At 41.0% G+C, this 27,526-nt stretch overlaps 4 protein-coding genes and 1 pseudogene across 5 annotated transcripts; 3 read left to right on the top strand and 2 right to left on the bottom strand.

Annotated features, from left to right (window-relative positions):
* The first annotated feature begins 966 nt into the window (after positions 1-966).
* Positions 967-7,383, top strand: LOC146688678 (uncharacterized). 2 transcript variants are annotated; one of them, XM_085437401.1, is made up of 4 exons: positions 967-1,089; positions 4,261-4,653; positions 5,206-5,322; positions 5,832-7,383. In XM_085437401.1, the coding sequence occupies exons 1-4, from the start codon at positions 1,012-1,014 to the stop codon at positions 6,906-6,908; spliced, it is 1,665 nt and encodes a 554-aa protein (XP_085293527.1). In that variant the 5' UTR covers positions 967-1,011; the 3' UTR covers positions 6,909-7,383. The 2 variants fall into 2 exon arrangements, with proteins under 2 accessions (XP_085293527.1, XP_085293526.1); XM_085437400.1 differs by lacking the exons at positions 967-1,089; positions 5,206-5,322.
* LOC146688679 (uncharacterized) lies at positions 3,167-3,965 on the top strand. The gene is given in 1 exon segment (XM_085437399.1): positions 3,167-3,965. A coding segment is annotated over 1 exon segment (720 nt). The 3' UTR covers positions 3,887-3,965.
* Positions 7,384-8,649: 1,266 nt separating the features above from the next.
* Positions 8,650-9,672, bottom strand: LOC146688677 (uncharacterized). Its single transcript, XM_085437543.1, has one exon. It carries the CDS (start codon positions 9,595-9,597, stop codon positions 8,995-8,997), a length of 603 nt encoding a protein of 200 aa, XP_085293669.1. The 5' UTR covers positions 9,598-9,672; the 3' UTR covers positions 8,650-8,994.
* Positions 9,673-20,589: 10,917 nt separating this feature from the next.
* LOC146688676 (uncharacterized) lies at positions 20,590-22,832 on the top strand (annotated as a pseudogene).
* Positions 22,833-25,463: 2,631 nt separating this feature from the next.
* Positions 25,464-27,375, bottom strand: phax (phosphorylated adaptor for RNA export). The gene has a single exon (XM_085436512.1). It carries the CDS (start codon positions 27,003-27,005, stop codon positions 25,776-25,778), a length of 1,230 nt encoding a protein of 409 aa, XP_085292638.1. The 5' UTR covers positions 27,006-27,375; the 3' UTR covers positions 25,464-25,775.
* Between the last annotated feature and the right edge of the window lie 151 nt (positions 27,376-27,526).

The following is a 27,526-nucleotide window of genomic DNA, read 5'->3' as shown; positions in this document are numbered from 1 at the left end:
CATTTGTAACCAGACATTTACACTTTAGGGAGAAAACATTTTTACTGTACAACATCAATTTGTTTTAGATAAATATTGAAATATCTTTTGAATTAGTTAAATGTCAGAATAAAGAGAGACAGAGCTTCTATTTTTTATCACTTTCATCAAATTTAGGAGCACATGTACACTAAGTTTGTTAATTAATAAGAAAACTCCAGAGGATTCCATTCTGAGCTGAAGAAGCTTCTGATTGGTTAGTAGAGTCCATGTGAGTAAACTGGTGGCACAGCTGTGGATGCATATAAGACAAAACACAGAGCCTGTTTCTGTGACATGGGAACATCAAGAGATGTCAACCAAAACACCAGGAACAGAACTGTGGAGCTCCATAAGTGTGGCTCAGTTTGAATACAATTTGGTGCCATTTACAATTAAGAAATACAGATAGTTTCTCTCTTTACTTTAAAGTTAACAAATATGTTTTTATATTTATCTAAAAAATAAACATTTAGTCTGATTTGATGTTACAATTAAAAAAGTGTTTGTGTTTTGATCTGAAGAGTACATTAATATGTGGTTTCAACTGTATATTTAATGATTGTCAGCACAAAGAGGGAGAGAGAGGAACAGAGAGGGAGATGGAGAATGAGGACAGAACAGAGATGAACAAGAGCAGGTGAGACACACATGTTAGTCAAATGGTTGTTTACCAGAAGTATCACCGTATCACAGGTCCTCATGTATCTCGTACCTAGTGTTTCTTTTTAGGTTTGTTATTTTTCAAATTCTACATTTATTAAGTTATTACGGAGCCCCCCAGGGGACATGGGAGAAAAAAAAATTAGGGAGGGGAAAAAAAAAAATTAGGGAGAAAAAAAAAAATTAAGACGGACTTTTGCGAGATCTCGCAAAAGTATTGCGAGCGCTCGCAAAAGTATTGCGAGATCTCGCAAAAGATCCCGCTGCTTTTTGATAGCGTTTCAGTTGAAGGGTGCGGTGCTACGGTACGGGGCTCCATACGGTGCGGACATGGAGGAGGATTTAGAACATTTCTTGCGGTCAAGAGAGGTCCCACACGACGACATCATGCACATGCAACAAGACAAAGTACGTATAAACAACAAAGCATTAAACACCGCGGTTCAAAAGGCGAGTAACTTGTTGAAAAACCGAGGTCGTATATGCAGGCCTTTAATGTTAATTCTTGTAAATATGTTCAGGTTCATTAAACATAACTCGTTAAGTGCACATATGTTTTGAAATTTCAAATCGTGTCCAAATTCATGGGCTGCATCCTCCCGAGGACTCGGGCTTCGTGGTCTACGTGGGCCGGGTTCTCAGAACGGCTGGGGAAATTGGACGTCTAGCCTTCTGATTAGCGTCACCGCTGTCTCGGTGGAGTGTAATAAGCTCGTCCGTCTGCTCCTTTCTATCTAAAATATAAGACGACACTGGAGTAAATTCTCGACCATCTCGCACTTCTGTTTAATCAGTTTTCTGTGTGACGTTGATTAAGCGCTGTAAAACCAATGTGGAACCCACCCGGGGGATTAATAAAGTTTTATTTTATCGAATTTAATCTAATAACTTTAATCTCAGCCAAACCGTTTTACTCACGAACAAATGAAACACTGAAAAAAGCCAAACATTAACATTTTTAGGTTGTCTAAGTGTTTTATATATTAAGTTTAGCCTGAGTAGCTAAAGTCCGCGGTGATCTGAAAATAATATGCCGGGAGTTGTGCCGTTCTTGGCGGCTTTAGTGACCCTTGAGCTCTCGGCTACCTATCGAGCTGGTGGGTAACAGACATCAAGGAAAACGTCGAAGCACTTTTGCAAATATGCGATATCTTGATAAACCGAGAAGATATTTCAAGTTTATACACCCACGTTCTCCCCTGAAATATGTTTAAAAAAATTTTGTGACCCAGAAAGATTAATAACGGTCATTTTAAAACTTATTAACGGCCGCCATTACCGGAAACTGGAGTTTGGCTGGGCCGCACTTTGAATTCTGGGATATGGGCCACGAAGCACACACCGGACCCATCCTTCAAATTCGGTGAAAAGTGAATGTAATTCTTTGTATTACACCCCCTGGCATATGTTAATTTTGTTCTGGTTGTATACATGTTCTGTATACTGTTTCTTAATAAAGTTCAATAATTAAAAAAAAAATAGGTGAAAAGGAGGACGCATTTGTCTGCTGCATTCGGAGGAGTTTACGAATTTAAAATAGAATCTTTGTAGAGATTGCCAGAATTGTTGTACATTTCTGTGCAAATAAAAAAAGAGGAGTCTACGAAATTGGATAGCCTTTGGTGCATCGCTGTGACATAATCGGTCTACAAAAGCGTCCTCAGGAGGATGCAGCCCATGAATTTGGACAATGTGATAAATACAGTTTAAAAAAAAAAAAAGAGGTTGCAGCCCATGAATTTGGATGTTGTTATCTGGCTGTGCCATTACCATGGTAACATGGACAGCATGGCACAAAATACTTGGTGGAACTTACCTTACTTATACCTTACTAGCAAAATATTTTTTAGTAACGTAGTATATTGCTACAGGAAAAATGATTCTATGTTTCTTTACCTTCTTTTAAATGTACAAAGATGTCCTTTGTCTGTGGTTAGATTAGTTTAGAAGTGTCTTTTTAGACTTTCCCAGCAAAGACATATTGTTTCGGGGACATATTGTTTTATCTCTCCCAGCTCTCAGCTGACGAGACTAGCACCATATATGGAGTTGTTTATTTTATCTGTTTATTATTTTCTTATCCTGTTCTCACTGTCTCTGTGATTTGTGCCAATAAAAATGCCAAGCCACTGTCCATGGTTGTGGGTTGTTTCCAGCAGCTCACCCGTGTACACGTTAAGCATAAAAAAGTAACTTTGTCTCATTGTGTCTCTATTCCTCCTGGGTTTATTTTGCAGGGTTTTCTCCCAACATATATAAATATCTACTACTATTACTATACTAATACTAACACAGCAACAGTAAAGTAATAAGACAGAAGTTGACAGAGTAACTTTTGATAATGATCATGAACAGTGATTAAGAACTCTATTCTAATACAGTTAGTATTCCATGTGTGCTAGTGTGGCTTCCTAGAGTAAAAGTATATTAATACCATTTCTCTAATGTTTTATGTCTGCAGGTGGATAAGGCAGTGCTGTCCGTCATGACTGATGGACAAATGGCAAAATACATAAGGACATATGGTGACAGACTAGCTGTCCAGTCCTTCTGTCAACAAACTAAGTAAAGCACGGATAAAGAGACTGTTCTGCAGAACCTAAGAGATAAAATTGCGGCACGGAAAGTAAGATCAAAAACCAAAGGAGTGCTGTGTGGTTCATCAGGTGTGTTCCAAAAGCAAAGTGAAGGGATGGCAAGACAGAGAAATACTGCAGCAGAGAAGACCTGCAGAAAAATAGAAATCGGATGGCTTCATTTAAGCAGTAATGAATACCGTCAAGTGAGAACCAGAAATGGTGGAGGAACAAGACATGCAACTGTGGAAAAAACTACAACTGTAGCTAAGATTTTGGAAATGGGAAAGGACCTGTTTTTTTCAGATGGGTACTCGCCAAAAGGGAGAGTTGAAGACTTTGTCATTGATATCTGTGATTTTAAAAGAAATCCGATTGCTTTAGATGACACTGTTGGCAAACTTTATGAACAAACCAAATTGAAGATCCTGAGATTTTACATTTGCACGAAAGATGAAACATTGTTAACAGTTCAGTCCTCATCTGAAGAGGATTTTTCTGTCAGCATAACTGAAGAAGATTCACCGGTGACATTACTTGGATTTGACAGTGAGACAGATGATTTTGTCCCAGATCTACTTGAACATGGGGATTCATCTGACAGTGACACTGGCAAACAGGTTTGTTAAAATAAGAAAGTTATTATTAAAAATAATGATCACTTTAAAGTTACTGTATTTTGTTGTGTTTAGTAGTGCTCGGTGGTAACATGCGACATTTTCTAATTTTGTTGTACTATTGTACTATTGTACTAGGTTTGACTGTGCAACTGCAATAAAGAGTTGTCTTATTCAAGTGCTTTATGTACATCTACGAATATTTGCACTTCTGAAGGATGAAATTATTCCAGGAATTTGTTGTTGACTTGTGTGGTAAGGTACATTTAATACATCTGTGAAAGACTTACAGCTTTTTATTCATTAACATGTACAAAATGACTGGCTGCTGAAAAAATAATTGAATTATTTTCGTTTGTGTCTTGTGTTTGTTTTCTGGTTCACAGATTCACAATTTCCAGATGGAACCCAATCCAAAAAAACTGAAATCACTCTGTGAGGCAGTGACAACACAAAGTCCAGAAAAATCCCATCATATGCATTCAACCCCAACAGACATTAAAAACACTGTCGTGGGACAGCGGCAGCAGACTGACTCAAGTGATCATGATTTCCCTGACCACTGCTCTGAAATTATTGATCTGACCAGTATAGTTCCTAACAAATCCTTCAAACTAGAGTCCTGGGACAAACTTCCAGAAGATTTGGAATGTCGTTTTCCACACATAGACGAAGCGGATACGGTTGTATGGAATCCTGAAGAGGATCTTGTCAGAGCAGATGGTGATGACACAGTCGTGATAACCCTGAATTATGTCAACAGTGAGGATCTCAGACAGGTAAGACCATGGACAGTTGTGGTTGATATGGTTCAAGTGTGACAAAATATGGAAATTTATTAATAATCAAATTCAGTAACTTGCATAGTTCTGATTTTAAAAAAGCTGATCATGCATTCCTGCTTGGACAAAATTTAAGCATGTGTGTTATTTTCTGTAATATTCTTTTGGATCTTAAAAGAAATAACTCACAGTACTGTGAAAGAATTGCTCAATTTCTATTAATCAGAATTCATCTCTTGTTTGTTTAAAACTTGATTTTTTTTGCAGCAGTAATACAACATTTTAAGTAGCAATAAGTACATCAAGATCTGATAAAAACCTGTGGGATTCCACTGTAATATGTCTTTTTACTCTTGTAAGTGAGACATGTAGGCTGAAAATAAAGTGGTGTATTTTTGTTCTATTTCTTAATACCTATTGACATATTTTGCAGACTTTTTAAGAACATTCATGACTTAGAATAGGCCAAGGTAGAAGATTGAAGAAGAGTCTTCTAATCTTGAAGGGTTAAGGTGTCTGTTGTCAATTAATGCAATACTTCCTTCTCAGAATGCCGACACAAATGGATTACCTATGGATGGTTTCCTGCTACCATTGTCTTCAGCTAATGGCTTGCCCACACCCCATATGCAGTCAATACAAGAGGAAGCACCCCAGATTGCACAGGTAAGATGGATCAATTCAGGCAACCATAAACACCTACCTTTACATACTGTAGAGATGCCAAAAATGTCATGCTATTTTCTGAGGATATGGCAGTTTGTGGGTCTATTTGAATTAAAAGGATATTGTCAGTTGAGAGACAATTCCAGTGTTTTACATTAACATAAGATTAAACAGGAAATTTAGTCTTGAAATCAAGTTATTTACATAACACAGCAGTGAGACATTGTTTTGGTGTCACTATTGTGTTCTCTTCCTATTTTGCACATAAGTGAGTCTTCTCATACATGTAAAGAACACTTGTATAATTTTCTGTGAGGCATACAAGGACATCCATCAGGCCACAATGTTAATGTTATATATAAATTGTCAGTGCAACCATGGTTTGGGAATGTACAGCCCACTAAAATTAGACAAATAAATTTCAAACTTTTTCAGAACATTGATATTGTGTAATCTGTACAATTCATTTGCATTTCTTATAGAATGTGCATGTTTTGTCTTTTACTCAGGACCATGGACTGAATTTCATTGCACAAGGTTTGCGTTTAGATTCAAGCAACCAACTTTCCCCATCAAATTCAGGAGACCCACAGAGCCCCCTACATGTATCAATTCGCAGGATAAAAGTTGTTGATGATCTTTTGGCTGTATTTATAGACAGTCGCATTCTGAATGTGACTTTAAAGATGAACTTTGTAAATGAAAATGCTGTTGATGATGCTGGGGTGTCAAGGGAGGTTTACACTGCATTTTGGGAGCAATTTTTGGAACAGTGTGAAGGTGAAAATGAACGAGTTCCAAGGCTGAGGCCAGACTTTAGTGAGGCTGAATGGCAAGCAGTTGGGCAGATATGGGTGAAAGGCTTACTAGACCATGGTGTCTTTCCAGTGAGGCTGTCAAGGGCTTTCATTTTAGCCTGCATCCACGGAATGGACTCAGTTGATGTAGACATTCTGATTGCATCGTTTCTCAACTATCTGCCTCCTGTTGAGAGATCAGCTGTTGAGAAGGCTCTCCAAGGCACAATGGATGAAAATGATGAAGAGGACCTGCTTGACCTTTTTACAAGGATGGGTTCCCACTTCCTACCACCTAAGAACAACATGCAGCCTGCCATTGAAACAATGGCTCATAAGGCCATTCTCCAAGAGCCAAAGTATATAATGGATTGCTTCTCCACACCCATGGCACATCTGCAGCTGAAACTGGCAGACAAGGAAAGTGTGTTATCTCTGTATGAGACAAAGAAGGCCACAGGCAAAAGACTAGTGCAGCTATTTGAAGCAACAAAAATCATGCTGTCTCACGGAGAACAAACAACGTTTAACCATCTTCAGCGTTATGTTAAAAACGCTGATGAAACCAAAGCTGAAAAAATCCTGCGCTTCTGCACAGGATCTTCCGTGATATGTGTTGACAAAATTTTGGTGTGCTTTAATGCTGAAACTGGGCTCAACAGAAGGCCTGTTGCTCACACCTGTGGAGCTACCCTTGAAGTGCCATGCACTTACAGTTCTTATCCTGAATTTCGCACAGAGTTCGACAATGTCCTTTCCAGCAATTACTTTGAAATGGACATCATTTGAACTTGATGAGTGTACTAATGGTTAGAGCTGTAATTTTTATTTGTATGATTATCCTTGAGTTCATAAATTCTGTCTTGTTTCATTTTGTCATTGAAGCATTTGATATATTCAGCCGTATAACAAGCAGTCACAAATTTAATTTTCTGATGGTTTAGTTGTATGTTAGGTCAGATTTCACAAGGACTCTTTATTGTTTAAAATTCTTTGAAAATGACCACATCTTTAACTTCTGTTGAAAACAAGGTTTGTGTTTAGCGTTAGAGGGACAGATCACATCAAAATTTGCTGTACACATTGTCATTATTTTCTTTTACTCCAGCCATCAGCCAGAATAAAGGCTCGCTTTTGTTTTAAGTTGATTGTCCTCTCTCTCTCCTTGTCTGCTTTTGGGTACGTTCTCTCAACACACCTGCATACCCCGCAGTGACACACATTGGCTTGCTGTTTATCCATCTAGAATGTTTTGTCGTGAGTTGCCTAGTTTTGGGAGATATTAGCTGTAGAGATCTCTTCCTTGTTGAAAAACAACATGAAGCTACATAAGGACTTTGCTACTAAGCATTAAGTACCATGTGAAACAAGAGAGGGGTAGGCTTGTACAGTCAATATCTCTAAAATTGGGCAACTCACACTAAAACAGTGTGGATTAAGGAATACTACAGCTAGCGAACAGAAAAATTTGTAAATTTGATTTTAGGGTGAAAAGTCCATTAATGTTAGTAAAGAATGTCACTATGGTTGCGAAAGAAGTTATTGAAAGTTAATGATAAGACCCTGTTTACAAATTCTTAAAGCTGATGTGGCCTATAAACATCATCTTGTAACAATAAGTCCTATTTTCCCTTGATTAGCTTCCAAAATGTTTACTAGTTGTTTTGTTAAAAATCATATTGCCATCACAAGTTTTTTTTTTTTTTGAAAGGACTTTGCCATAATGTGACATACAGATGATTCACAATTCTTTATACTGTCTTATATAATTACAAATTAACAAGCAATGATAATCAGATTTAACAGTTTCTAGGATAAACAAGATTGTAGGCCAGGATTTCTAATTAGATTAAATAGTATATATGGTTAATTATAAAGTATTGCTACATTTTTGACAGATTATGCACTTCTGTCTACCCTTCTCTGAAATTAAAGTGCCTGGGAACACAGGCAGTCAATACACAGATGTTGTCGATATGCTTTTGTCATTTGCAATTTTTTAGTTGTCTGTACTACATAGTCCAAAAATAATTAGAAATTGATTAGATTTCAGTTTATTTGTCCGGTAGTTCAACAACACATATCATCCTTTCAGAAGTGGTGAGTTTTGCAAAAATAGCATTCGAATGAAATTGCTGTTCATCAACAGAACAGGTGGGTGCAAAGAATTTGTTATTCAGCTGATAAAATAAGCTTCAGATAAATTCAGTGACAAAAAAAGAATGTTTATATCTATTAGAAATTCTAAGAGTTCAAAAGGTCTCTATTTAGTTCTTTATTTTTTCAGTTTTGTTTAACCAACATTAAAAAACTAAATGCGTGAGTGTTAATTTAAACATTGATCTAGGGATTTCCACCCATTTAACACGTTATTTATTATATTTTATTTTATATTTTATACATTTTATTTTGTGATGTGATGTGAGCGCAGGTGCAACCCAACAGGCCCCAAACGTTCCTGGCAGCAAGTAAAAATGAAATATAAAAATATAGTCCAAACAAGTAAGGTGTAATTGTATCATGGGCCATAGTGCTTGGTCTGTTTGTCCGATGTAAATCAATTGCAGTTAGAGGCTACATTAATTGTCTTTCTGTAAGCACTTATTGAAATTATCTGAGCACATTACAAGTACATATTTGCTTACTCTGTATGCTCAAATGTGACCCGTTATGGCCACTAGAAAAAAAGCGGAGGCCCGAAAAAAAAGATGGGGGTCCTCCACCACCACCACCACACAGAGGCTGAGCAGTTGGCTTCCACATTTGTGATAATGGGAACACCACAAACGAGTACAGGAGACGTTTCACTTCCTCAGTTTCCTTTATCTCTCACTCACACACGCATGCATCCAGGCACGCAACAAAACATATTTTATTAACTCACCTGGATGAGTCCCATGCAACAAAACTGAAGGAGGTTTTTGTCCAGAAACCCACCATCAAAGTACCCGTTGTCTCTGATGTCTGCAAATAAGGATAACCAGAACTCCAGACACTGGCTGCGAAGAAAACGCCACCAGTATTCAATCCTTTGATTGGCGGTACTTGCTCCCTCCAAGTAACTCTCAGGGGTGTCGTTAGGAGCCACGGGCACAAGGAAACGCTGAAAGCCTCTAACATGGCCATTTTCAGTTCCAAGATCGCCCCTCACAACTCTAGGGCAGCCCTTTAAACGCTGCACCGCTTCTATGTAATACCCCCCGATCACTTTCGGATTACTATTTGTTGTGTATGCATTAAGCCAGATTATTTTTCTCGAGAAACCGTCAATACTACCATTGATACAGATGCCATATGGCTTCAGTTTGTCGTAGGAGTCCATGTGCCAGATGAAATTCGGCCCTTTTGAAAAATAGTTCCTCCGCCTGAAACGTACTGCTTGCCTCAGTGCGACGCCTCGGGGATCCAGCTCCTTCAAAACCAAGCGCACATCCTCTTTCCTCACGCGTAGTCCATGTTCCCTGCATTTAGCGTACATCCATCGGTATCCGTGAAGCTGCCCAGAGTACTGCAATTGGTTGTCTATAAATTCAACCAAGACGGCCAGGTCAGAGTACGCTTTGTGGCAATACTTTTGCGAGCGCTCGCAATACTTTTGCGAGATCTCGCAATACTTTTGCGAGCGCTCGCAATACTTTTGCGAGATCTCGCAAAAGTCCGTCTTAATTTTTTTTTTCTCCCTAATTCTTTTTTTTTTTCCCTCCCTAATTTTTTTTTCTCCCATGTCCCCTGGGGGGCTCCGTAAGTTATGCAGGCTTGTTTGCACAACAAGGCTAAATAATTATATAAACTTTTCTCAATCTAAATAGTGGACTTTGGTAGAATTAAAAAATAAGTGTAGTGCAGGTCTATGATGATTTTTAGTGCTACTATCATCTAGTTCTGATTCTGGTTCTGTCTTGGTTAAGTCCTCAGTAGTCCTGATTTTGAACTGTTGCAGTCCTGTGTTAATTCCGGATCAGTTCTGGGCCTGGTTGAATTGGGGTTTAGTCCTCGTGTCTTGATGCAGCCCCGACTTTGTTCTGCCTTGCTGCTTAATTAAAAAACTAGTCTAAGGTGTCCTGCACATGTGATATAGATTTTTCCCTATATGAAGTCATTCTTTTTTGAACAAAACTCAAAACAGAGCCAATTAATCTTTCAGTCATTTCTACCCCCCCCCCCAAAAAAAAAATAAATAAATCCCACATGCATACTACCCTTTAGGGCTAAGCCCCGGGTGTTTCAAATGTCTGGCTCCGCCTCTGATGTCAACAACCACCAAACAGCTAAAACAGTAAAAGAGAGCAGGAACACGGATTCTGCACGGAGACGTAAACACAAAGCTCGGACCCGCCGACAGATCAGGATCAGTGAGATGTCGCCTTTCTCACCGACGGCACGGACACAGTCGGGGCTGAAAGCCGACAGCTCGCTGATTCTGATGTTTCGGCGGTTTTGTGTTTACGCCTGTGTTTTTTTGCTGATTCTAAAGCTGTTAGTTTGATCTCTCTCCAAACGGAACCAGCAGCAAAAGAAGATCCAAACTACGCTTCACATAAACATCATCATGAACTCACTCTTAGTGATAGTAGTGATGTGTCTGTTGCGAACGAAACGGCTCTTAGTTCTGACTCTTTGAAGTGAACGATGCCAACTCCTTATTGGGAGCCGTGGGGGGGTTCTCACCCTCTCTCTCGCACTTTTTTCCCGCTTCACTCCTCACGCAGTCTTGTGCTTTGCTGGGCAGAGGGGGGAGGGGCGGTAGTTACACTGGCAGTAGCACAGGAACAGAGCGGGAGGGAGAGAGAGAGAAAGAGCCAGGGACAACAACGTCACATTAGAAAGGTATAGAGATTGAAAATGTGACGTCACTCAGGGGTAAAACCGCAAAGAATTCTGGGAACTCGTGGCAAGAGGTACTAGCGCACGCAGGCTTTTAATTGAAATCAGTCACACAGCGATAAAAAGAAACACAAAAATGTCAAGAAGCCGTTGTATTATTAACTGCAATAGCCGGTCGCATGACAGCCACGGGAAGCCGACGGGTAAAGAGATCGGTTGTTATCGGATTACGTTGTTGAAGAGAAATTGTTCGAGCCATGTTTCCGAAGTAACAAAGAGGCGACTGGATTGCAGCCATTCAAAGACCAAATATAACGTCCCAGAACCCTCCAGCTCACAGGTTAGTCTGCTCCAAGCATTTACACGAAGGTCAGTCTGCTGTTGTAGTTAATGCGTCATTTTTCTTAACATAATTGGTGATATAGGTTACAAGCAAGTCTGGCGCTGAACAGAAATTGTCGCTCCTTTGTTTATTGTGCATAAATAGTGAATTGTCCTGACACAATATTGTGTTTCGCTTCTGTTATTATGGTACATTGACAAAAACATATACTTTTATTCACAGGGTAAAACAGTTGTTTTGTATCACTAATTGCCCAGTACGATTACAGCATACAGTATTATTGTCACTGCTACATTTCTGTGATGCTACCAGAAATTATTTCCACTGCTAATTAATTACCGCTGAGCTCAAAGGTCCTATTAATAAACGGTTAACGAATCTGTATTTATGACGACGATTTGTGAGACTGGTAAACTTATGATGTGTACGATGGTCTTTACTTTCTACACGGTGCATTTCAAGGTCCTGCACCCATCCGTCGGTAAACTGTACCTGGGCTTGTTGCAGTGACCTGAAGTTACTAAACTTCATGAGTGTATGCACTCACTCCAAGAACCGTATAATTATAAATATGAGCTGGTGAAAGTTGGGCAGCACGCTAACGTATTTTGTCCCTCTGTGTGCTCGTAAGGGTCTAACACTTTCACTGGTTTGATTTTTTTTCCTCGTATCTTTTCTTTGACTTTCATCAAGTCTGTCTTTGTACGGACCGGCATTGTTCTCCTTCGTTTTGTACATAACTTTTTGGGCGGCAAAGAAAAAGCAAGAATTTATTGGAACCGAAGAATGAACGTTTTGCGGTGCTGCAAATGCTTGCATTTGATGCAGGTACTTGGATTGTTTTGCCACGAGTTCACGGCATGCAATGAGCGAAAGTCACGTGGTCTGTCAATCTCTATAGTAATCATCCACAGCTATTTTCAGTTGCGGATGATAAAGGATTCAGAAAGTTTATTCATGCAGGCCCATATGACAGAGAACATGCATGTTCTTTTTGTTTTCATATTTTAGTTTATATTTAATTGTGTTGTGGTTTGCAGTGTTTTGTGTTGTTTCACTTTAAATTTGTTTAAAAGGAAAGAGCTGAAAATTTAAATAGTTAAAAGTTGAAATGTGAATAGTTGGTTTTTGTATTATATGATTTATTTATTAGATTTTATGTGGAGTGAATAAATAAAAGTATATTTACGGTGGCTCCTACAGACAAAACACGTACAAAACACAACAGAAATGCTCCAGGATGCTAGGCGGCAGTGTTGAGCTTTTGTTACCTCGTGGCTACACAAGCCAGGAAGTACCAACGACCGGATTTGGTGTGTGGTAATAACAGGTAAATGAACATTTTTTAAATTATTTGAATATATATGAATGCTTGTGTATAAATACACAAACAATACACATATGCTTTCAATTGTGTAATTTAAGTGATCTAGTAGCTCTGTTTTGAAGTTCAGTTAACGCTAGAAATGTGTTTTGTAGTTTGTACGTGTTTTGTCTCTAGGGGCCACCGCATATATTTATATATAAACATATATAAATAAAACCACTTTTTTACATTAGTAATTCCTTTTGTGCATAATTTAAAATTATTGTTAATAATAAATTAATTAAAGCAACAAAACAACCTGAAGAGCCGGTTCTCTAAAAAGAGCTGGAAATCCCATCACTATTCCCTCTGACTTTTCTGTTTTGCTTCCACCACAATAAAATTACACTTCATGCACAGCTCTCTCTCTCTCTCAGTGTCATGATCCTGGGCCATGTTGGCACAGTATTCTTAGTTTTTGTGTGTTTTGTGTTTTGTTCTTTATTTATGTCCTGGTTTCTAGGTTGTTCTGTTAAGTTGTTCCTTATTTGACTTCCCCTTGTGACTTTTACCCCCTGTGTGCCCCTCTGTGTATCTGTGAGCCCTCGTCTCCCCTCCTTGTGTTTTATTCAATGTTTTCCCCAGCCCGTTATGTCTGTGCTCTCTCTCCTCCTGTCTGAACCTCTGTGTACTTCCTGTTTTACTTTGACAGTCTCTCGTCAGTATGCGTCATGTTGCGTTCACTCCTGCCCTGTCTCGTTACGATTATCTGTGTCAGCCGTGCTCCCACTTCCCTCGTTAACCCTCTGTGTATTTATGTCCGCGTCTCCCTCTGTTCTGTGTCGCGTTCTCCCTCATTCATGGCCGTGTGTTTCTCCGTCTATTACGTTATAGTTTCCCAGTTTAGTTTGTATGGTTTTGCTCTCCAACAATAAAGCTGTGAATTTTGAGTTAATTCCTGCCTCCGTGAGTTTGCGATTGGGTCCTCATCCAGCCTGCACACAGCCGAATCATGACACTCAGTGTACTTCAAGAACAGTTTCCCGTCTAAAAATCTGTTTTCTGCATTATTAACTTGCTTGTTACACAAGTCTGCCGTTGTTTACAGGCTGTCGGCCGCTGTTTTTTTCCTTTTACTTACTTCCAACAAACCCTAATTTCTGCTGTTCAATAGGCTACTGATCAAATGTAAACTTTTTAAATTATGCATAATTGCAAAACTCTCAGCTGTGTCTCTAATCAAACCTCTGTAACTTTGCTCTGCTTCACTTCAGCAGCATCAGGTAATGTTCATGTGTTGATTCATGGTTTTCTTTCTTTTTTGATCTAATGCAGAATCTTTTTATAAAATCCAGGCCAGGAAAATCACCTTCATGTTTTTCTGTTTTATCTTCAGCTACTTTGACACAAAGGCATCTGCTGTGATGCTCACACCTTTGATAAAGTCTCACCACAAGTGTCAGCTTTGTTTCTATAGATACAAAAATATGGAAATGTACTGATGCATGATCTGAATTATAATATTTCTGACTGTTTGAGGCAAAATTTCCCAGATTCGAATCGAATCGAATCGAATTGAATCAAATCGAATTGTGGATCAAATCGATTCAGGACCTTGTGAATCAGAATCAAATCCATCCATCCATCCATCCATCCATCTTCATCCGCTTTGTCCGGGGCCGGGTCGCGGGGGCAGCAGCCTAAGCAAAGAGGCCCAGACCTCCCTCTCCCCAGCCACCTCCTCCAGCTTATCCGGGGAACACCAAGGCGTTCCCAGGCCAGCCGAGAGATATAATCTCTCCAGCGTGTCCTGGGTCTGCCCCAGGGCCTCCTCCCGGTGGGACATGCCTGGAACACCTCACCCAGGAGGCGCCCAGGGGGCATCCTTGTCAGATGCCCGAACCACCTCAGCTGGCTCCTTTCCATGTGGAGCAGCAGCTGCTCTACTCTGAGCCCCTCCCGGATGGCCAAACTTCTCACCCTATCTCTAAGTGACTGTCCTGTGCTACAGTCCATGTGCCTGGTCTCTCACACGGGACTGCTTGTGTGTGAGGTACAGTTCCATAATAGCCACTGATCTTTAGTTAACTGTGGGAATTTCACTCACACATCAGACCCATTCACACTCAGTGCCCACTAATATACCTCCACTCATATCTGAATACGAAGCTGCAGCTGTAATCAAACTGCTGACCTCGGCTGTGTCGGCTGTGTTCTTCCAACTGAGCGACACCCGCCCAAAACCACCAACTCAGATTTCCTTTCTTACACAAATCAAGAGAGATATTTTTGTCTTGTGAAATTGTAATTTAGGTCTTCCCATGACACAGCAGAAGTGTTGACCCACTGTATGTCTGAGTATTCAAGTCAAGCCTTTGATCGCAGTTATGTCGCACATGTTTGAAGCTTTGTAATGAGACAGTCATAAATAGCACTGATATAGTTGGCTGCTTAAAAGAGGCCTCCCACGTCACCCCTGAGGAACATCACTGAAAGGAAATGCATCAGAAGATGCCAGTAACAGCTGATCAATGGCTGCATGAAAGGACATCAGTGCAGAGGTGGGACCAAGTCATTGTTTTGCAAGTCTCAAGTAAGTCTCAAGTCTTTATCCTCAAGTCTCAAGTCAAGTCTCAAGTAATGTCAGACAAGTCAGAGTCGAGTCTCAAGTCACTGGTGTAAAAGTCCGAGTCAAGTCACAAGTCTGAAACTTTGAATTTCAAGTCCTTTCGAGTCTTTAAAAAAAAAAAAACGAAAAAATAATGTTGCAGTTATGCTAAATGTAAATATTAGACCATGTAATTTTTTAATCTGTGTTTTTCTCAACACATACAAAATAGTGAACTTAGAAAATATACACAAATTGTGAAATTGCACCTCTTTAAAATGCAGCTCAATTAAACCTAGCTCCAAGAATAATTTTCACCGACAGTTCTGAGATACGCTGCATGTTATTCTTGGATGCGGTTGTAGGACCGGCTTTAAAATCGCATGACAAAAATATCATACACATTAAAAAAAACTGTATCACCAACGTAGCCTGGACAACATTTGCTAGTTAGATGAAGTCAGCTATCTCATCGTAGCATATTTATATGCATATTTATAATTATACGGTTCTTGGAGTGAGTGCATACACTCATGAAGTTTAGTAACTTCAGGTCACTGCAACAAGCCCAGGTACAGTTTACCGACGGATGGGTGCAGGACCTTGAAATGCACCGTGTAGAAAGTAAAGACCATCGTACACATCATAAGTTTACCAGTCTCACAAATCGTCTTCATAAATACAGATTCGTTAACCGTTTATTAATAGGACCTTTGAGCTCAGCGGTAATTAATTAGCAGTGGAAATAATTTCTGGTAGCATCACAGAAATGTAGCAGTGACAATAATATTGTATGTTGTAATCGTACTGGGCAATTAGTGATACAAAAAACCTGTTTTATCCTGTGAATAAAAGTATATGTTTTTGTCAATGTACCATAATAACAGAAGCGAAACGCAATATTGCGTCAGGACAATTCACTATTTATGCACAATAAATAAAGGAGCATAGCGCGACAATTTCTGTTCAGCACCAGACTTGCTTGTAACCTATATCACCAATTATGTTATGAAAATGACGTATTAACTACAACAGCAGACTGACCTTCGTGTAAATGCTTGGAGCAGACTAACCTGTGAGCTGGAGTGTTCTGGGACGTTATATTTGGTCTTTGAATGGCTGCAATCCAGTCGCCTCTTTGTTACTTCGGAAACATGGCTCGAACAATTTCTCTTCAACGACGTAATCCGATAACAACCGATCTCTTTACCTGTCGGCTTCCCGTGGCTGTCATGCGACCGGCTATTGCAGTTAATAATACAACGGCTTCTTGACATTTTTGTGTTTCTTTTTATCGCTGTATAACTGATTTCAATTGAAAGCCTGCGTGCGCTAGTACCGCTTGCCATGAGTTCCCAGAATCCTTTGCGGTTCTACCCGTGAATGACGTCACATTTTCAATCTCTATATAATATGTATGTTAAATTTTATATTTGGGGTAAAATATCAAGTCTTTTCAAGTAAACCGGTTCAAGTCCAATTCAAGTCCCAAGTCATTGGTGTAAAAGTCCAAGTCAAGTCACAAGTCTTAGAACATTTTTTCAAGTCAAGTCTAAAGTCATAAAATTAATGACTCGAGTCTGACTCGAGTCCAAGTCATGTGACTCGAGTCCACACCTCTGCATCAGTGACACTGGAGTTATATCCACACAAAGCGGCTTTGTACTCGCTCAAAAATGTGTTCTCAGGCAGCATTATTATTATTATTAAAATTATATGAAAAGTGATCCTCTTTAGTTTTTTGCTGGTTACTGCTGATCCAAAAACAGACACTCACTCACTGTGGCCAGCTCAATCAACCTACAAAACTGGTCAAATTCACTTATGACCCCCCAAAAATGCTTAAATACACTTAAAAATGCTTGTGACAATAACTAAAGATTATTGAGAAATAAGGAGCGCGAGTGTGAAGCATCTGCTTTTTCACAGAGATGTTTGCAGAGATAAAAGGATAACACTGCAAAGATCATATTGAATATTTCTGTATGCACATGATTGGTTGTATACAGTGTTGGGAAGGTTACTTTTAAAATGTATTCCATTACAGAATACAGATTACATGCCCCAAAATGTATTCTGTAACGTATTCCGTTACGTTACTCAATGACAGTAACGTATTCTGAATACTTTGGATTACTTAATATATTATCATGCTTTTTACAACAACGTGAATGTACTATTGCTGTGTGATTTATTACTATTACTGAAGGTCCGCGACTCCGAACTGTAGTAAAGGGACCTCTGACTAATACGGCGGGGTCCCTGTCGGCTCGTAGCCGAAAAATAGCTTTACTTTGTTGTGTGGGTCAACTTTTCTTGCGAGAGACAGAGAGAGGCGTTGAAAGGCTGCTCCAACGGAACTTATTGTTTTCGGAGGAAAACACGAACACGGTGTACAGTCGAGTCTTAATAGCTTACTTACAACTGGGCTCGTCAGGCACTCTTCTTGGCTGCAGTGGTTATTATTATATTTACATGCTTCCAGCTCCCGTTTTTCCTCGATGACAACTCGTACCTTTCCACTCCCCTTTTTCTCCCTCCTCGCGCTCACAGACCCATAACGTGTATGGCAGTCCATTCTCCCTGCAACACGGACTACACTGCCCATGATGCTGCATTCTTTAGAGCTATGCTTGTAGCATTCTGCCTGTTAGCTTAGCACAACAACAACAACAACGAAATGGCGCTCTCTCACCCAGGAAACACACAGTCGCAGAGAGAGAGAGAGAGCGTCGCCCTGTAACCATGGCAACCGTAACGCTGCCGCCTGGAACAAAAGAGCGTAGCTGTCAAACAAAACCCAAACAGTCCTGACCCGCGACAATATGAAACAGGAAAGTACCGCAGTGTAATCCATTTATTTCAACAAAGTAACTGTATTCTGAATACCACCTTTTTAAACGGTAACTGTAACGGAATACAGTTACTCATATTTTGTATTTTAAATACGTAACGGCGGTACATGTATTCCGTTACTCCCCAACACTGGTTGTATACTCTAAAGGTATCGCAGCATGAGAGCTGATGAGTCCAATAGTCTCTCTGTTCTAAACTAACCGCTAAACTGTGATGGTATATGGAGTCTGCAGTCAGCTGACCACTGAAACCTGACTACTAAGTGTCTGACACTGCAGGCTGACCAAGACTTCACTCCACACTACCCATCAGCTGAGTCAGTGGATCCACATGGATGAGACTGGATCCAGATTAGTTCGTGTCATTTACTCAAACAGCATCAGGAAATGTTTCCAATTGTCTTCTTCTATTATTTTGAATGTATTTTGTAAAGTTATGATGTCAAATGTGTGGTGGAATGAACCGGCAGCTTTTCCAATCTCACTATTGACTGAACATGCTTTAGAGCAGCGGTCCCCAACCCCCGGGCCTCGGACCGGTCCGTGAGTCGTTTGGTACCGGCCGCGAGAGTTGAGGCTCAGGTGTGAAATGTATAGTTTTCAGGGTTTTTATCGGTTTTCAGCGTTATTTTGTTATCGTTTTTATCGTTAACTCGGTTTTCCTGGGTCTTTTCAGTGTGTTATGAATAAATCTTCTTTTTTTCGGTACCGGTACTAGTTTTATTTTGTTGTATTTATCCGCGACACCTTAAAGGCCGGTCCGTGAAAATATTGTCGGGCATAAACCGGTCCATGGTGCAAAAAAGGTTGGGGACCGCTGCTTTAGACTACAGGCCACAACTACATTCATACGGTGCCTGAAGTGGTTGTATGCCTGGTATCTGTGGCCAGTTTGGGATCACCACGTAACCTAATGTGCGTGTTAGGTTACTGTGAGAGGAAATCAGAGAACCCAAAGGAGACCAGGAAGAAATTTCAAATTTCACACAGAAAAGTCAGAAACCCTCTTGCTATGAGCTGACAGATATCGCCCCGTTTCCAAGAGCTTGCTCAGGTGGATCATTGGATTGTTGTTGTTGTTTTCTGTATTATTGTAAAATATAAAGTGCTTTGAGAAAACTGTTGCTGCAATTTGGCACTATATAAATAAAACTGAACTGAACTAAATGATGCTTTTCAAACTTATACTTTCATTGGTTTGATACATCAACACTAATTTTACAGCACTTCAGATAAAAACACGGAAATGTAATTTTGGTGACAAATCCACCTTGTCCTGTACAGTCAGGACTCTCTGATACTAACATGCCTCCCTATAAATACAGCTCTGTGTAGGAGTTTAACTGCAGACAGACAGGTGGACATACAGATGGATCATAGTTAAGATTACAGACTGGATTTTCAAAATAAAATTCACATTTAGAGGGAGGCAGGTTTCATGTAGGTTGAGCAAAGTCTTGGATGGACGAGGTTTGGGTTTCACGTCAGGGCCCCTGATGTGGCACTGGATGAGGTTTTTAATAAGGAGGTGCATGGCAGGTTAAGCTTCTGTAGAACAGCTCATCTGCTCGTCAGAAGGTTGGTGGTCCAGTCCCCAGCTGCTCCAGGCAACATATAACCCCAAGTTGCAAGTTGCTAGAAAGCACGTGAGAATAGAAAATCTGAAAATCGTTGCCAGTTACTGTGAACCCCGCATGAGGTATGAATAGAAAATAAACTAGTAATAAACCATGTGCAGAATATTTCTCAGTAATCAAAGAGGAAAACAGAATCATATTTGGAGAGAAGCCATCCTCAAAGCTGATATACACATGTAGGAATGTGATCCATTGTCTCTTCACCTTTGCTTCAGCCAAAGTGTTGAGCCACTCTGATCACGTTATCTAATTTACTGTCGTTAATTAAAGGTTTGGATAGCTCAGTAGGTAGCGTGGTCGGCCCATGATCGGAAGGTTGGGGGTTCGAATCCACTGAACGGGCACCTGATATACCCCTGAGCAACTGTTAAAGAGTGAAGGTGAAAATTGTAGCCACTGTCTGTTAGACTGAGAATGTCCAACAGAGGAATGGGACGGATGATGGCAGATCCATGGTGTAATTGTGGTTGTGGCATTTCTGCCTCTCCATCAGCGTGTCCAAAATTAGCTCTGATAAACACAGACTGCATTTTACTTCTGGTCAAGTGATTAAAGAAAGTCTTTGCATAGCAGGCAGGGAGCCATTCATTCATAGCACAGCTGGATGATTGTGGGTGGATCTCAAAGACATGCTAATATGCAGCACTCAACATTTCATTTGCTGGAGTGACAGTGCTAACATCACACAGCACTTCCACCCCAGCCTGTCGTGAGATACAGGTCTTTCAATCCCCGTCCTGTTTAATCCAGTGGAAACAGCGTGTTGTATCCAGGCAACAAGTTTGTTGCCAGGTGACAGATACAGAGGTCCCGAGACCAGAGACTGCATGTAACAATTCCATATGAGTAAGGCTTTGAAAATCATGCTTTGATCAGCTTTACCCATTAAACCAAACGATGCATTCACATGCTCCGGCCTGCCTGCGAGCAGAAGAAGTGGCAGTAAAAGTCAATGGCAGGAAACTGATCTCTGCACCTTCTGTGAACCCTTATCTGCTTGCCTAATTGCCACATGGAATCGTGATGTTCGCAGTGACAGCTTATCAGAGGAGATATATCTGCCAGCAAATATGAAAACAGCCATAAGTGGTGGGATTATCAAACATGTTTCTGCCAACACACTGGGCCTTTAATGTGGCAGCCACAAGCAGAGATAATGATCATTTCCAAGAGCTTCAGCTGACAAATCCACCACCACCATTAAAGGCTTTCATTCTTGCCCAGAGCTGTGTGGGGAGACTGTATACTTTTACTTTGATTTAGATGCAGCTGCTTTAGCGGGGGCCATTTGTTTCCTCAGGCATGTTTATGTCAAGTAAGAACTCGGATTTGTTAGGCAAATATTGGAACTGTACGCTAGTTTACTGCTCCTTCTGTAGGTGAAACACCTGCTTTATTAAGCATATATTCTGTACACATATACACAGTACTATGGAACCTTTTAGACTCTTTTATCTTATTGTTTTGGTTTTTCACATTTTTGCTTTCAGCCACCTATTTTTTCATTCCAATGAAAATCCCGTGTGCTGTCAAAAATTTAATTAGCTGGAAAATCCTCCAAAGAATCTGGGAATTGCTTTGAAAAAACAGGAAAGATAAACAGGAAAGACTAAGATTGATCATGACTTTGAATGAATGAGTACTAACATTTAAGCACAAGTGTTAAGAAAGCAAGACTCCTCACTCAGCAGCTACAGTCATGAAAAAGGAAGTTCTCACTGAAAAGCTACACTACTCAAAACTTTTAGAAATCCTCAATTTTTCCACTTTTTTCAAATTGAAAATGGTGCATTTTAATGTCTAATTAAGATAAGATAAGATAAGATAAGATAACCTTTATTAGTCCCACACGTGGGAAATTTGTTATTTTAATTGCACTCTGAAATGAAAGCATAGTACAAATAAGCAGTTGGCATTAAAATAGAAACCATGGAATCAATTTATAGGCCAAAGTGTACTCTGATCTTTGACCCATCAGTAGCACCTTTGGCAGATATATATATATATATATATATATATATATATATATATATATATATATATATATATATATACGAAGGATTGTGTGTGCAATGAACAGGGCAGAGCAGAAATAAACCGGCTGCTAGAGGAGAACAGACTGCTTCAATCACAGTTGCAAAAGACAGAGCTGAATGAAAGTTTCTTAAAGGATGATACTGAAAAAGTAAGATATTACACTGGACTACATTGTTATGCTGTCTTAATGTCCCTCTTCAACACTGTCAAAGATTTCCTGCCAATATCGAAGAAACTGACAGGTTTCCAAATGCTCTTACTCACACTAATGCGTCTGAGACTTGATCTTCCAGTCCAGCATCTTTGTCATCCATTCGATGTGTCCCACAAAACACTGTCTTTTGTCTTCACCGATACCATTGATGTTTTGTATGCCCGCTTAGGAGCACTGGTGCACTGGCCTGAGAGGCACTGTCTGCAGGCGACAATGCCTCCACAGTTTACTGAAACTTTTGGAAAACGAGTAGCCATCATTGTTGACTGTTTTGAGATTCGAACAGAAAGACCATCTAATTTAAAGGCACGTGCACAAACATACTCTCATTACAAGGGTACACACACCATAAATACCTCATCGGGATTACACCCCATGGAGCTATTTCTTTCATTTCCAGGGGATGGGGGGTCGTGCATCAGATAAACACATCACAGAGAGATGTGGCATTCTTCAAAAGCTGTTACCAGGGGACGTAGTATTGGCTGACAGAGGCTTTGACATCAGAAATGCTGTAGGAATGATGTGTGCGGAGGTCAAGATTCCAGCTTTCACAAAAGGCTACTGACACTTGATGCAAGGGACGTTGAACAAACAAGAGCAATTGCCCACCTGAGAATTCATGTTGAGCGAGTAATAGGTAGTTAGCGCAACAAGTTCAAAATGTTACACACTACAATGCCAATCCGATTACTCTTATCATGTGAGGCTGAAGACAACACTTCTTGATAAGATCGTTAAGGTTTGCTGTGTTTTGGTGAATATGTGCCCCAGTGTTGTTGTCAAACCAGGGCCAAATGACACTTGCTCCTGTTGAGTATTCTTAAAGCTGTTTTTTTGGATGTACAGTACATTGTAAATAGTTGTACTTTGTGTGAAGTTGTTTTAATAAAACAAAAAAGAATAGTATATTTGTTTGTTTGTTTTATTCTTGATCTGTTCACATGTACTTAGCAATCACATAAAAATGAAATGCAAACTATTTACATGGTAACACACAGCTGGCATTAATCTTGAACCACAAAATGAAACATTACAGGTTATTTAGAGCAGCACGTTGTTTGGAGAAGTATTTCCCAACAAGTTCAGGAAGGCACACTTTACGAAAGAAGTCTTGTGCTTGCTTTAAGCGCGGTTCCCAGAAATCCACATCAGGGAAGATGCATATCACAGCAAGGTCTCTCTGTGTCCACACAACGCGGTCACAGTGGTCGTCTGGGTTTCCACTACACTTCCTTATTTCATACGGGTCCACATTACGGATGCACGCAATTTTTTCAAAGTACCGTCTCTTGGCGTCTGGACACAATCGGTCGCGATACAGCCCCTTACAGCCCCAGTCTTTTGCGCTGATTTTGAGCATGGTTCTGGCAGTCCCGATTCCAACACTCCAACACTGTGCGCTTGTTCTGCTTCCTGGCCTACTGACGTGGCGCCGCGATCCCACAGTGCACTGCGGCGTGACGTCAACTCCAAAACCCTATATATATGTATATATATATATGTATATATATGGCAGCACAAGAACAAGCTCTGAGCACAAGATCCATAGAGGCCGGGGTCTATCACACCAGGCAAGACCCCAGGTGCAGACTGTGTAAAGATGCCCCAGAGACAATCCAGCACATAACAGCAGGGTGCAAGATGCTAGCAGGCAAGGCATACATGGAACGCCATAACAGAGTGGCCGGCATAGTGTACAGGAACATCTGTGCCGAGTATAACCTGGAAGTCCTGAGGTCAAAATGGGAGATGCCCCCAAGGGTGGTGGAGAATGACCGAGCTAAGATCCTGTGGGACTTCCAGATACAGACGGACAAAATGGTGGTGGCTAACCAACCGGACATAGTGGTGGTAGACAAACAGAAGAAGACGGCCGTAGTGATCGATGTAGCGGTTCCGAATGACAGCAATATCAGGAAGAAGGAACACGAGAAGCTGGAGAAATACCAAGGGCTCAGAGAAGAGCTCGAGAGGATGTGGAGGGTGAAGGTAACGGTGGTCCCCGTGGTAATCGGAGCACTAGGTGCGGTGACTCCCAAGCTAGGCGAGTGGCTCCAGCAGATCCCGGGAACAACATCGCAGATCTCTGTCCAGAAGAGCGCAGTCCTGGGAACAGCTAAGATACTGCAGGACCCTCAAGCTCGGGTCCTCTACCAGAGGCCTGGGAGCTTGAGCTTGTTTTTTTTGTACATATATATAGGGGGGCTGGAGCCTATCCCAGCTGTCTTAGGGCAGGAGGCGGGGTACACCCTGGGCTAACACACAGAGACAGACAACCATTCACACTTAGAAGCGAGACTTTGTAAAACAAAATGTTAGTGAACCTCAACGAAGATTTGTGTCTTCAGATTTCAGGTTTTGGGCCTTTGCAGATGTTGAAAGCACAGCACAGGTTTCACAAATTCTAAAAAAACAAACATATATTTGATTCCTCTGAATCAAACGTGTTTGGTTTTTGCATAACTGTCAAACTAATTTTAATACTAGACAAAGATAACCTGAGTAAATATAAAGTGCAGTTTGTAAATGGTGTATTCATGTATTAAAGAAAAAAATGCTATCCAAACCCACCTGGTCTTATGTGAAAAACTAATTGCTGACGTGTGATCATTGTACTGATGCATGACCTAAATGTGCTTCAGCTTCAGGGCGTGAGCCGATGGTTTTTCAGGATTTTCTTGTAGAAATCATCATTCTTCAGCTGACATTTAGGATTCCTGTTTAAGACACCACTCGTTGAGTAGTGGTGTCGCAAAAAAAAACCCCAAACAAAAGCAGGAACTGACATTTTCATCAGTGCAGAGATGTTTAAGTTGGAGATGAGGATGTCATTTACGAGTACACTCTGTCCTAACCACCTGCATAAAGAATGACAAATGTGAAAGGTCTAACGTGGTGGACGTTTATCATTTGTGGTGCTCAATGGATGAATATATTTATTTTTCATTGTAAAAACAGAATTTCTCCTTTACATTTTCATAATCACGTGTGCCTGATTCTCGCCCTCAGGCCATATGTTTGACACGCCTGAGCCAGGCAGACTGTGTACATTTGTACCAGAGTTATACAAATTAAACAGGACACCTGTGACCTGGTAGTTTAACCTTTACTATAGCAGGCAGCACTTCATATGCATGCAGTTTTGCATTTTTCAGTTTAATTCTTGAGTTATTCTTTTATATTATACGTTTTTATATATGCTGTACGGAACGGTTAAGGGTTCTTTCTATACAGCCTTGGACTAAAAGGGCTCTCCACTCTTGCAGAAGTTGGAACATGGCTGCCATCTAGTGGACACTTCAGCACTTTTACATCAGCCATTCAATGCCTTTGTTTTCTTTGAGAAGCCCCACTTGGTATGAATGTCAGTACAGGAATCCTGATCTGATGATACTAAAACTCACCTTATATAACATTTATGTTATTTTGTGTTTGGAAGTGAGTGCACAAAAAAAGAACCCTACAGTTTTTTAATTCTTTTACCTGAGTCACCACTTTTATTATTTTCCAGACCGAGGTGCATCCATGAAAGTAATAACTCAAGACCTGTTTGTATAATGACACTTACAGCAACAAATGGTTATGAATTTGACTCTCACAACATCATTTTGTTGAGAAGGACTGGTTTTAAAAGGCAAAACAACATTTGAACGGCAAAAGCTCCAATCAACATGTTCATGCTGTAACTATTTGTTAACAGAAGCGCTGCTTTTATTGCTAAGGTTTCAAACAAAAAACAAAAAAGGACACCAGTGTGGATTTTGAATCAATCACATATTCAGTGCTTTCAGTGTTTCATTAACATCGTTGTTCAGACAGCAGGCTATTTTCAAAACACCTCCAGGTCTGCAGCGTTGTAGACCACTGCTGTCTCCTCAGTGCCCACAGCAGCTTCCTCTTGAGCCTCCTCGTCTTCTGCAGCTTCCTCCAGAGACTCCAAAGCCTCGTTGGTATCACTGGCAAAAGTCTCTCTGGAGACGTCATCATGCTCCTGCAGGTTTAGGGTGCCGATGGCCTGCTTCATCTTTTTGGCCACCAAATGTCGCCTCCTCTTCTGGGCAGCCTTCTTGCTCTTGTACTCCTTCACCTGTTCCTCAAAGAATATCTGCTTGATCTGGGCCTTGGTGATACTGGGGGTGTTCTTCAGCAGGTTGAGATACACCCCACCCGGTGTCCGACGCCTGCTGCCGTCCATGGTGTACACACCGCCACTCTCCTCCAGGGTGGCAGTCTCTCCGAGAAGTTCTATGGCTTTTTTCTTGCCAACTACTTTGACAACTCGAGTGATCAGCTCCTTTTTGGGCTCCTGCAGCCTGAACGCAATCTCCTCTATCACCTTATCATCTGGGTCACCTTCTGTGATCTCATAGCGGCCCTTGATGTCCATCTCTGCTCTGGGGCCCAGCCGCTCCTTTGCAGGTCTCTTTCTCTTTGCATCACCTCCTGTGTTCTCCTCTGACCCCCTACCCTTCATGTACTCCTCCAGCTCAGCATCCAGCATGCTCACTTCTCCTCCTTCCTTTGACTGTGCCTCCATCTCCCTCTCCTTCTCCATTATCTTCCGAGCTAGGACGAAATTATAAGTCTCCACATTCCTGGTGGACATGCCAACACCATCCATGCCAAATATGCCAAGTTCTGCAGTGATAGCGTCCTGGCACTGCTCTTGTACTACAGAGCCCCAAATGTTATTCACCTTGCGGCCACCCGTCGTCCCCTGGGCGGGCACAGGGGTCGGCCCTAGCCGGGCGCTGCATGCAGGCGGCTGTGGAGCACTGGACACTTTCTGGCGTTTCCGGCGCCAAACAGCCGCCTCCTCGTCAGAGGACTCCGGGTCACTGTCACTAGACTCTGCCGTCCTACCTGTGCTGCGATAAGCTGCGGCTGGAAGTGTCTGAGCATAGGCTCTGTTCTGGAAAGACTGGCCGCAGAAAGCCGGGGGAACCTGGGGTCGAGCTTCTTGTGCTGCTGTGGCTGGTCCCATCTCAGTATCCGAGCTGGACCCAGAGATCTCTCCATCTTCCAGGTCACCGTCCATGAGATCTCTGCCTCCCGCCATTTCTTGTCTGAAAGCCACACCGAAGCTAATGGCCGTACACTCCTGTTTTATTACATCGGCTAAAGTTGAGGCCACTAATTAGCGTGAACAGCTAACGCTGCACCGTTAGCGGCTAACGACACCGTTGAACCCAACAGAGAATTAATTAAGTCCGGGTTACAGAGGAAATACCTCCAGTGCAGGCTACAGCAGCAGGCCTTCTGCTCTGTATACAGCTGGACTTCAGCCTTGCTCTACTATTTCAGTCACACACTGAACTGCTAGGAAGAAGCTGACAGACCAACTTGAAACTCACAGAAAAAAAATCCGCGCTAGGCTAAACCGACACTTCCGCCTTCAAATTCTGACACCCTTTCAAAATAAACAAAAGCGATTAAACGTTAGAACGTTCGTTATAAACGAACCACGTCAAATATGGTTGAGAAGTATCCTAAATGTAAATATATATTACTTCAATACTTTATTTACAGCTAACGTGCAAACCAATAGGTCACATAGGCAGTTAGTCGTGTGGCAGCAAT

Source organism: Copadichromis virginalis, linkage group LG17 (assembly GCF_057382275.1).
Source record: "Copadichromis virginalis isolate Kocher_CV1m ecotype Utaka linkage group LG17, C_Virginalis_male_GT1.1, whole genome shotgun sequence".
Classification (NCBI taxonomy): Eukaryota; Metazoa; Chordata; class Actinopteri; order Cichliformes; family Cichlidae; genus Copadichromis; species Copadichromis virginalis.
Note: the sequence above shows the minus strand (reverse complement) of the source record. Positions and strands in the feature narration are given on the sequence as shown.